This window comes from Typopeltis vanoorti, chromosome 22, assembly GCF_054136105.1.
Source record: "Typopeltis vanoorti isolate ZY-2024b chromosome 22, IOZ_Tvanoo_1.0, whole genome shotgun sequence".
Taxonomy (NCBI): Eukaryota; Metazoa; Arthropoda; class Arachnida; order Uropygi; family Thelyphonidae; genus Typopeltis; species Typopeltis vanoorti.
In genome coordinates this window covers 66511655-66524252 of record NC_143570.1, presented here as the reverse complement: position 1 = coordinate 66524252, position 12598 = coordinate 66511655, and the positions used below count along the sequence as shown (strand labels likewise).

General features: G+C 35.2%; 1 protein-coding gene across 1 annotated transcript in view; it reads right to left on the bottom strand.

Annotated features, from left to right (window-relative positions):
- Positions 1 to 12598, bottom strand: part of LOC150094469 (propionyl-CoA carboxylase alpha chain, mitochondrial-like) — a 559741-nt gene that overhangs the window by 135710 nt on the left and 411433 nt on the right. Inside the window, exon 18 of the mRNA XM_090412316.1 lies at positions 8255 to 8357. Within this exon, the coding sequence (XP_090268442.1) occupies positions 8255 to 8357 (103 nt within the window). The remainder of the gene's footprint in view (positions 1 to 8254; positions 8358 to 12598) is intronic.

The following is a 12598-nucleotide window of genomic DNA, read 5'->3' as shown; positions in this document are numbered from 1 at the left end:
TTCTACTTCTAATTTAAACAATAAAAACAAGTCAAACATTAAGCCAAGTCAATCACATTAGTTCAACCTTCCAAGCCTTCACATACGCTTTCTCAGCTTCTGAGTTACAAAGTTCCTACACATATATAAATATAATAGAACTTCCTATCTAATCGGTTTTCACACACTTCTCAGTCACGCTATAAGTTCAAAATATCGCAGGCATTAATAGTTGAAAATATCTCTCTAACAATTCTTAACTTCAACTCTCAATCACGAAGAGTTTCCACAGTTGAGGTTAGGTTAAGCGTAGCGTAATTAACACTCAATTCTTCAAGCATTTCAATAATACACTAAGATAGTCCTTACCGGAAATGGTTCCTAGTACATCAAATACGTTGTGAGCAAACTTTTAGATTATTTTTATTTCACTTAAGAACACATCTACAAGACTTATCCACAGTTATAATTAAAACACTATCAATCGCGCTTCAGAAATCCAGACATCGACTGCAGGGTACTTCAACTATCCTTGTTATCACTCATAAACTAATTAAAAAACTGTGCGGTTCTCCTTAGGGCAAATCGGAAATAAGCCGCAATTCTAGACCAACTGGGTTTATTCAGAATTCTTCCTTGAACGTCCAGCTTTTTATATTATCCGATTACAGCATCAATTTCCCTTTTATTATTACTGCTGGCTTCACTTTCAGCTAACTATAAAATTCACTTCATCCTTGCTCACTTATAAAAATTATCCTCTTAACTCCTGCCCTTAAGAACCTTTCACGTACTTCTACTTCTCTAGTTTATGCCCTTGCTTCCTTTCACTTCCAAGTTTCCGTCCCAACTCTCTCTTGTTACCTCTTATATTTTTTTATTATTCTTTTTCCAGCCCTCGCTCTGTTCCACTCGTGCTCGTTTATTTCACGCGTTTCCATGACAACAAATAAACAAACATTTTCGCTAACATTACATAAGGTTATACCACTACATTCAGTTATTACATAACGTTAAACTTTCACAAACAAGAATAAACAGAATATTTGCATTTTAATAAATGCGTAGTTAAATTACAAATACAAGTTCTTATAATATTGACATAACAATAAATAAAATAGCTTAATAATATTTAATACAGAATCTTATTACTGTTAACACATATCTTTGATTAAACAATTAAATATTAGATATAATTAAGGTAATTACATGATATCAAATTACAATTTAAGTTATTTGCATTAAATAATATTTACAAATGTAGCCTTTGTGATGGAAGATCATGTTGGATTCTGAAGCAAATAATAATTACTCTAATATCTACATAATCAGAATCCAAAAAAATACGAAGGTCAGCAATAAAAAGACAAAGACAATGAAATAGGCAAAATCATTGAAAATGTCAAGTGTGTTTTGAATGGGGAACCTGTGGAACAAGTAAAAAATTTCAGCTACTTAGGCACGATTTTTAGTGGAGATGGTAAACTAAATGGAAATAGACAACAGAATCAACAAAGCTGGTATGGTAGGAAGTCAAATGAATAAATTCATATGGAATAAGAGAGAAATTAGTCAGAACACTAAATTAGCTGTATACAAGACAGTGTTCAAACCAGTTTTAACTTATGGATCTGAGAGCTGGATCAGAAGTAAAACACTTGACCAAAGACTAGAGACCACAGATATGAGATTCCTGAGAAAGATTAGAGGCGTGAACCAATGGCATCAATGGCAATATCATATTAAAAACGAGTATATTAGGAAAGAACTTGACATTGTTAGCATCCAGGAATGCATTAGCAGAGGTAATCTCAGGTGGTATGGTCACTTAAACAGAATGGGCGATAAAAGATTAGCAAAACAAGTGTTCTCTGCCAAGTTGGCAGGAAAACGACCCAGAGGAAGACCAAGATATAAGTGGATTGATACGGTACAAAGTGCCTTAGACGATAGAAATATAAGATCTGGTAATGTCAGAGTCTTGGCAAGTAACAGACTGACTTGGAGGAAAATTGTAGATAGGAAGTTAATAATGATGTAAATTTTCATGTAGTACTATCATATCCTGTACACCCCTTGAGGGTACATGGCAGGAATTTGATGATGATGATTGTGATGATGAACATATGGCTTCTACACTTGTTGGTTTTGTAGTAATTTAAGTACTGCACATGATGTTTTTACTGATGTTTTTACTGAATCAAAGGGGATGCATACACAGTGGTATATTTAGATCTTGGTAAATCATTTGATATATTGCCACATGACAAGCTGGTAATTAACTGGAAGAAATGGGATTAAATAGTACAGTAGTACACTGGATTGGAAATTAGTTGTCTGATAGGTATCAGCAAGTAGTGTATGGAGGCACAATATCCCAGAAGTGGAAAGTCACTCGTAGTGTTCCCCAAGGGTCTGTTTTGAGACAATTGCTGTTTAATTTGTATGTGGATGATATTGTAAAGGACTTGAATAGTGATCTACAGTTGTTTGCAGAAAATGCAAATGGACTTGAACAGACTTTCTGACTAGGCAAATGAATGGGACTACCAGTTCATCATACCTACGTGTAAAGTTTTAAAGTTTGGGGAGTGCAGATGGGATGACTGGTATAAGATTGGTGAGGAGATATCTTACAACAAGTGGAGGAGACAAGGGATCTGGGATGTTTATGGATAAAGACCTGAAATTTTAGAGACATTTTGCTAAAATTTTGAGGATAGCACAGTGCATTATGGCAATGATGCGGAGTACACTGACATGTAAGAGTAAGGAGGTTATGATTCCAGTGTATAAGGATTACATCAGACCTCATGTAGATTACTATGCACAGATTTGGTCACTGGGTTTTCAAAAGGATGACGAGATGTTGGAAAGGGTCAAAGACGATTAACTAAGGAGTTTCTGGTCTCTGGAATGTTGAGTGTGAAGAAAGATTGAAGGAATGCAAATTGCAAAGTCTAGCAGATAGAAGGACAAGGGGCATGATCAAGACATATAAACTGGTAAGGGGTAATTACCAGATTAATGTGGATCAGATTTTCCATAGAATGGATACAGGAGGGAGAAAAAAAGCCATCCTTGGTTTCTGTTTAAAAAAGATATGAGCAAATGACTGAGGAGTAGATTTTTTGTGTTGAGAGTTGACTGGTTGGAATGCATCTCTTGGAAGTGTGGTTGGTGTAGAGACAGTGAATGTGTTTTAAGTCATGGTAAATAGAGCTGTGTGCGTGTGATGGAGGATCTACCATGATGAGTTATTGAATCCAGGGAGGTCTGAAAATAATAATAATACCTCAGTCATACGACATGTTAGGTACCATGCTATCATCATTCAGCAAATTTCATTTTTAATGGATGTATCACTGCCATTTTTGATCACTTCTGGAATGCATTTAATGGTTAAAATAACGATGCAGTCACATATGTGCATAAATTATGTAAATAAAGCACTACTTTTTGTCAATTACTCAAAAGAAAAATTCAAAATAATTTTCGGAAACTTAAAAGTTATTCCAAATAGCCTGGATTAAAGGGAATGTGATAAAACAAGCATGGTCATCAATCTACAACATTAAACGTTTTCCATCACAGCAGGAAGTTTGGCACATTTACACATAACAATACTGCTAACACTAGGGTAGCATTTTTCACTTGACTATGAAATTTATCTTTGCTTCTAACAAATGTAACATCAGTAGTGCAAGGTAAATTTAGCCTGCATCCTCTCTCCGTTTGCAATTCTCCATTGTCACTAACTTAATCATTTTAATCTTATATGTAATGTAATAAGTTTATGGGCCTACTTCTTTTCATTAGAAGCAATAGTATCCTTACTTTCAATTTTATCTTCCATTATAACAACACTAAAATAAAATAATAGTTATAAACAGTTTACGATTTACAGCAAAACACAAGAACACCAATAATGTAGCAATCAAAGAACATTGTAAACAAACAGTCACGGAAACTACTCATCGTTGATTCACGATAGTGTCGTATGGCTAAAACTCTCATATGGAAGAATGCAGCATCATATAAATGGGCACATCTAATCAAAAAGCATCATATAAACAGATCGTCATAAAGTGAAGCGTCATAAGTCTGGCATCACTGTAATAATAATAATAATAATAATAATACAATAGCTGAAAAGTAATGCTTCAGTTAATGCTACCATTTTTGTGTATGTTTTGCATCTATCACTACCCCTGCATCTATCATTTCCTATAATTATTCTGTTTCCAATGGAAAGCCATTGTTTTCCTGAATGTGTGTAATTCACTTCTTTTCAATCAGATGGAGAATTCTAATGCCCCCCCCCCCCCCCCACACACACACACCACCAAAAAAATAAAAATAATAAAAATAATAAAAATAAAATAAATAAATTCTTTCATAATATCAGAAAAAATTAGATAACTTTAAAAAATTGCATCTCAAATTTTAAAATGCAATACAATTCAAAATGCCGATAATTAAATTGTTTCTAATAATAACTTAAATGTTTAAATTATAATTATAATAACTTAAATAATAACTAATGAAAACTTAAATGTTTCTAATCATATCCCCTTTGGATATGATTAGATGATTGTTTTGTTTTGTTTTTACCACTAAATAAAAGATCAATTAACAGCATAGATTCAATTTACCTTTGTAGAGTGCAAGAGCATGTAGCTTGTTTTCATATACACACGTATTTTTCTGATGGTGACCTCAACACAGGGGTCAAAATGTCAATCGTTATTTTATTAATAATGAGTAAAATAATCATTTCAACACGTGTTTTATGTCCCTAAATTCGTAAATATGAATTTCTGGACAAAATAACTCAATCAATGCCACAAACTCAACAGCCTTATTTCTTATTTTTTAAATTTAGAATAAAAATATGACAACACATTTTTAAACCCTTGACATAATGTCATAACCCTGTGCAGGCAGGAACTGTCAGTCACTTCAGATTGCTAATACTCCACCTATTGCACATATGGCTGACCCTTCCTTATTCTATCTCAAGAGTGGCCAACCTTTTATAGTTCATGCGTCAATTTTTTCATTTTTCAGTTAAGATGTGCCATAACTTATACCACTTTTCAGCCCCTTTAAAATATGGTAATATGGATATATTTAACAGTTATGCATAAAATGATTTATATGGTAATATAGACGCTTTTAGCAGTTTTTAAATAAAAGGATTTCATATAAAGACAAGATAAACATTAATTATTTTATTGAGACTTTTGAAATTGCTTTGCTTTTGTTAAGCTTGTAATTTTTGGAGTTAAATCAGTTACACAAAGCATCAAAGTTTTTCAAATTTCAATCAGTCAGTCTCGATCGTAATTTGTTCTTAATCATTTTCATTGATGAAAATGCTTGTTCGCATCTGTATGTAGTTCCAAAATGACAAATATAACTCTGAGCAAATTTTCTCAGTCCTGGAAAATGTTCACAGGGCAACGATCGCCAGAAATTAATTATATCAGAAGCATCTGGGAGTGATGGAAGTTCATTAAATTTCATTTTCAATAAAGAACTGGTTTTGAGATCAGTAAGTTCCATTTGTATGTTACTAGGCATCGTCAAGATTTTTTTGTTCAGTAAGTGAAAAGAGATTTATAGATGCAAGTACGCAGTCTTCTTCTTCGGCAAAATCACTAAAATGATTGTTAAAGGACTCTTGCAATAATCTGAGTTTCTCAGTATATTCTGTACTGTTTTCTAACTGGGAGATGAACAGTTTTAATTTCATTTTGAATGCACTGGTGTCATTTACTAAGATAGGAAACAGTTTTTCTTGCCCTGCAGTTTCAAATTTAGATGAGTTTCAAATTTAGACTGAGGCGGCTGGTAACATAACTAAAAATGCTAAATCAAATAGCCATTTCTCATCACATAACAGGGCTTTTTCCTCATGCAGCTCATCCTTCTCTTCCAGAAAATTACGAACACTTTCTTTCAGCTTCCAAAACATACTGAGAACGTGTCCTTTAGAAAGCCAGTGCACCTCACAATGAAGAATGAGATCACCATATTCTATATCTAGCAGTTCACAATATTCTCTGAATTCTCTTCTGTTTAACCCTCTTGCTCAATTTTATTCACACACACTTTACAACTGGTATCATAACATGCTTCAAATTTAGAGTTTTTCCACACAGAGATTCTTCATGTATAATACAGTGATACTTTAGTAGAGAACGACCTAAAAACCTTTCAAGTAAAGTTACAGTCCCAGAAACTCTACCTACCATTGACGGTGCTCCATCAGTGCAAACACCGATGAGCTCACTAGAATCTAGTTGTTGATTTTCTAGACATGACTTTACTTTGTCAAATATGCCTGACCTCTCTAGTTTTTCCATGAAGTGACTCAAGACCAATAAGTTCTTCAAAGATGTTAAAATTACCATCATTCCTCTTATAAAAATGCTTAATTGGGCTAAATCACATATGTCAGCGGATTCGTCCAAGGCTAAAGAAAAGAAAGAACAATCATGAACATGATCTTTCAATTGCTCAGTAATATCATGGGAAAGTTCTTCGATGCATCTTGTGATTGTTTGCTTGGACAGAGCAATTTGCTTTACTTTCTTTCAACATTCTTATCACCAAGACATTTTGCAAATTTTTCGAGACAGAGCTTAACAACTTCCCCTCCATCAGAGAAAGGCTTGTGTTTTTTAGCCAACACAAAGGCAATTTCATATGACGCCTCCAGCATTGCCACACTTTCACAACTTCGTTTCACAAATATATTTTGTCTCTTTCTTATTTCTTCCTTTTTCTTAACCATATATTCTTTCTGCAACTCAGATCCAGGAACTAACTTCAGTTTTTCTTCTAATTCAGCTTGATGTTTTCTATAGTGTCTGTTAAGATCATGTCTTCTATTATCTGAGAGAGTGCTTTCACAAGCAACGCACAACGATTTTCCTGAAGAACCTGCAATAAATAAGAACTCATTCTCCCACAGTTCATTAAACTGGCGCTTGCTATCACCTTCTGCTTTTCTTCTGCTCATTTTCTTTTGCAAAGTAATGGGTAACTGACAGTAAAAAAAATTATTTCAAAAAGTAAAGCTTATTATTAAATAATTTATTTAAATTATTTTATCGTTTTAAACATTATGAATATTCAAAAACAGTTCTACAAGTTTAAGATAAGATTCCTATTTTCATGAATGCCTAATACAGTTCTATAAGTTTAAAAATCATACATATATTTTTTTTCATAGAGAGTTTTCGTCACTCTCTCATAATCTATTATGTCCAATGAAATACGTGATCGCTTCCTGCCATAAAATAGTCGATCAGCTGGCCATCTCACAGACAACCCAAACATCCTCATTACGAAAGCTTTGCTGATGATCAGTTAAATTTTAGGAATAAACCTACTATACGTAAATAAAAAGGAAAGATATTGTATAAAAAAAACACAAAAACACACACATACAAATACACTGAATAATTGCAGGTTTCAGTAATCAGCAAATTAGGAGAGAGGACAAGAACTTGACATACAAGTTCAAAATGAAAACATTTATTTTTAAATTTACAGAACTATATTAAACCTTCATGAAAACAGAAATCTTATCTTAAACTAAAGAACTGCTAATAAAAACATAAAGTTCGAAAACACAGAATTGTTCACTCACATCGAATCAGAAGTTCATCAAACGTTATAACACGAGAGCCAGCTGTTAACCTGATTGAGTAACTATTGACGCATGTAAGCATTTGCCAGTGCCTGTTGCTTCAAGATCAAACAAGTATAATAAGTGCGCACTCTAGAATTCAGTGGTAGGTTAATTGTGTGTTCATATAAATCGTATACAAATTTTTTTAAAATTTTTCTCTGGGGTTCAGCGCACCACTTCTAATCATGCAATGTGCCATAGGTTGGCCACCCCTGTTCTACTTATTATACTAAGCTGTTAGATCTTACACTCCACTCTGATGACCTTAATTTCACTCTTTACTCTAACACTTGTATGTTTCATAGCCCTGTCATAATCACTGTCATCAGCTTCCTCCTATCTTACAATGTGCTTCTTCATCTTGTTCCTCATTCTTTGTGATTCATATTTACTTTTGTGTTCTATCATATATTATGGCATTAAATGCAAATTAGCACTCAACATTAAAATAAAATATATAAAAACTATATTAATGACTACTGATCAAACTTAATAATCGAAAAACTTGATATTTGAAAAACTGACAAGGAATCACTTCATTAAGAAAAGTGCAAAAGAACAGACACTTACTGTGATTGGTTTGTGAATGTTTTTGATCGTAATTCATTAGAAATGAACAAGCATCCTGATAAGGCAGCTAAATATTCAAGTTCAGTTTGTGAAAGTTGTTTTCCTATAAAAACATAAATAAATAAATAAAATGTTATTAATTAAACAGTTGTTTCATCTTTTAACTTCTCCATGTTGGAGATGTGAAATTCAAAGAAGCTAATCAGAAATTTGTTACTAAAATAAGATTTTCTTCATAATGAATAAATTTTGCATTGTAGTATTCATAAATTACAGTAATCACATCACTTCATGTAAAAATGAAATAATTCTATGCACTACTGAATATTGTAATGACTTTATTACATTTGGTATCATACTTGTATCATGGAGATAATTTGTTTTTATATTTTGGTTTCAAAACAATGCAAGTTATTAAGGAAACAAAATGCTATTAAGTTAAACAGTTATTTCATCTTTTAACTTCTCCATGTTGGAGACATCTAATACAAAGAAGATAATCAGAAATTTGTTGCTAAAATAAGATTTTCTTCATAATGAATAAATTTTGCATTGTAGTATTCATAAATTACACTAATCAAATCACTTCACTATGTCTATTAAATTATTTAAGGAATTCACAATGTATACTGGAATATTAATTAAAAGAAACTTTAATTAATAACTACTTCCTATATTTCGGCAAAGTCAGATTGCCATCTTCATGGGAACATACAAATATGACACATGCACCACAAAAGCAAATGAGACAGAAGATAAGAAACTATTGTTGTTCCTAAAGTCCTGATGGTGCTCCCTAGCAGGCTATATTAGGGTGGTTTGGCATTTGGGCTGATGTTCTCATAATGTAAGTCTCCCAAATTTGGGGCACTCTCATGCACCAAAATTTGCTGAGGTTTGGAATGTTTTTTAGAGCTGAGGCAGATTCTATGAATAATAGAATCTCGGACAGCGAATATCGGAACACAAAGACTACATCCGGTTTCACTAGTACAGCCACTCTGGTCTTGCAGCCCATACTCTGCAACACAGAATACGTTGGAAGAAAACCAAAGTAATACACCGCAGCTTAAAAACAGAGATAAACGAGCTGAGGCAGATTTTACGAATAATCTTTCGTACTTAAACTTGCTGCGGTGTATTACTTTGGCTTTCTTCCAACGTATTCTGTGTTGCAGAGTATGGGCTGCAAGACCAGAGTGGCTGTACTAGTGAAACCGGATGTAGTCTTTGTGTTCCGATATTCGCTGTCCGGCCTGTTTGACCAAAGTAGGGCAGTTTACAACTGCAATGGACCTGGTATACCCCAGGTAGGTCTAGGGGAAGCGGTTAGTCTTTGGTAGAGCGGATAAGGGATGCCAATTTTTATATGGTTTGTAACAAGAAGTCATATTTTTTAAGGATTTTGGTTATTCTTTCAGAGGTGCCCCGGATGTAGGGAATGGTGATAATTTAGTGTAATCTTTATTGTGAAGGGGAAGGGGGGTTGGTTTTAATATTTTTTGGGAGTTGTAGTCATTGGCTAAGAAAGTTTAAAGGATGTGGTTTAGTTCTGAGGTTAGGGCATTGTCATCTGAACAGATTAATTTTGTCCTGTTATATAGTGTTTTAATAACCCCATATTGTTGTGAGGGGGGGGGAATTGCTGGTGAATGTATCTGCCTGTATGGGTGGGTTTTCTATAGACAGAGAAAACCAAGGATCCATCAGGCTGGTGCGTAATTAGTGTCTAGGAAAGGGAGGCAGTTGTTTTCCTCTTTTTCCAAGGTGAACAGGATTTTGGAGTGTTGGTTGTTTAACTGTGTTAAGAAGGAGTGGAGTGTATCTGAGCCATGTGGTCAAATAACAAACACATCATCCACATAGCGAAGCCAAACTGTGGGGTTTTGTGGGACAGAGTTTAAGGCTTTCTCTTCAAAAGTCTCCATAAAGAAGCTGGCCAAGGGTGGGGAAAGTGGTGATCCCATGGCTGTCCCCTCTATCTGTTCGTAGAATTTTTCAGGCCAAACAAAATAGCCTGAGTTCATTGTGAACTGAAATAGGACTAAGATATCGAGAGGAAATTTGGCTTGGATAAGCTCAAAGGTTTCCTTGAGTGAGACATTTGTGAATAGGGAGGAGACGTCAAAACTGACCTTTATGTCAGTATGTTGGAGTGAGAGGTTTTCTATACTGGGTTTGAAGTGGGCTGAGTTTTTTATGTGTGATGGGGTGTTGCCAGTATAGTGTGTGAGCGCTTTTGGCTAAATGTTTGGCTAATTTACATCTGGGGGAATCAATGCCATCCACTGTGGAACGTAATGGCACAGATTGTGTATGAATTTTTGGAAGTCCATATATTCAGGGGGTTCTAGAAGTTAAAAGGTTTTAGTTTGTTAGTAACTTCCACAGGCCAAGAAGTGACCTTCTTAAGGAGCCTATGGAGTGTTCTAATTTGAGAGCTGGTGGGATTATATTCAATAGGGAGGTAGGTAGTCCGATCTAATAATAAAGAATTAAGCTTACCTGTGTAGTCCTTTTCGTTGTGTTGAGTGGTTGCTGTGGTATGGAGGTAGAGTCCTTTTTCAAGTTACCAAATTTCTTGATGTGCCGACTATGTATGTTTTCAAATTCTTTTGTTGCCAAAGCGCATGAGATGTCATAGAGAATCATCGAAAGATCGTGGTTCAGCATGCCAGAAAGCTCCACCTCTAGCACCCGATTAGCTTTGTTTTCGTCGGCTAGGAGAATGTGCGTAGTGGTACAGTAATATGTTCTCGTAGTAGGGCGAAGTTAGCACGGTTATAAATCCAGAAAGCCTTCTGTGAAGAGAAATGCTGCTTCATTATCCAGGCATTCATTACCTCATTATCCAGGCAGCATTTTAGGAAGGTCAAACGATTTAATTGTCTCGAAATCTTCAACTCCACTTTGCTGCATTGGCGGGTCTTGCGCGTGATAGAATCTCCGTGTATGATAGTAATTCTTGTAGAAAGGCTTATACGTTGGCAACACACAACTATTAAATTATTTAAGGAATTCACAATGCATACTGGAATATTAATTAAAAGAAACGTTAATAAATACTTCCTATATTTTGGCAACATCACATTGCCATCTTCATGGGAACATACAAATGACACGTGCATGCAGGCACTACAAAAAGCAAATGAGGCAGAAGACAAGAAACTATTGTTGTTCCTAAAGTGCTAATGGTGCCCCCTAGCGGGCTATATTGGGTTGTCTTGGCCGTTGGGCTGATGTTCTCATGATGTAAGTCTCCAAAATTTTGGACAGTCTCATGCACTCAAATTTGTTGAGGTTTGCAATTTTTTTAGAGCTGAAGGAGATTCTATGAATAATCTTGCTACAGTGTATTACTTTGGCTTTCTTCCAATGTATTCTGTGGCGGGTATCCAGAGCATGGTCTGCAAGACCAGAGTGGCTGTACTGGTGAAACCAGATGTAGTCTTTTTGTTCCAAAATCCTGATATTCGCTGTCTTGCCTGTTTGCCTAAAGTAGGACAGTTTACAGCTGCAAAGGAATACCCCAGGTAGGTCTAGGGGAAGCGGTTGGTCTTTGGTAGAGTGGATAAGGGATGCCAATTTTTTATATGGTTTGTAACAAGAAATCAAGTGATATTTTTTAAGGATTTGGGTTATTTTTTCAGAGTTGTCCTGGATGGTGGGAATGGTGATAGATTTAGTGTAATCTTTATTGTGAATGGGGGGGGGGGGGGGGTATGTGGTTTATTGGTTTGATATTTTTTGTATTTTTTGGGGATGGTAGCCATTGGCTAAGAAAGTTTTAAGACTGTGGTTTAGTTCTGAGGTTAGGGCATTGTCATCTGAACAGATTAATTTTGCCCTGTTATATAGTATTTTAATAATCCCATATTGTTGTGTGTGTGAGGGGGGGGGGGAATGCTGTAGAGTGGATAAGGGATGACAATTTTTTATATGGTTCTACCAAAGACCAACCGCTTTCCGCTAGACCTACCTGGGGTATACCAGGTCCCTTGCAGCTGTAAACTGTCCTACTTTGGCCAAACAGGCAGAACAGTGAATATCAGGATTTCGGAACACAAAGACTACATCCGGTTTCACCAGTACAGTCACTCTGGTCTTGCAGACCATGCTCTGGATACTCGCCACAGAATATGTTGGAATAAAGCCAAAGTAATACTCCACAGCAAGTTTAAGTACAAAAGATTATTCATAGAATCTGGTGAAACATCAGCTCTAAAAAACAATCCGAACCTCAACAAAAGTGGGTGCATGAGACTGCCCAAATTTGGGAGACTTACATCATGAGAACATCAGTCCAACGGCCAAGACAACCCAATATAGCCCGCTAGGGGACAC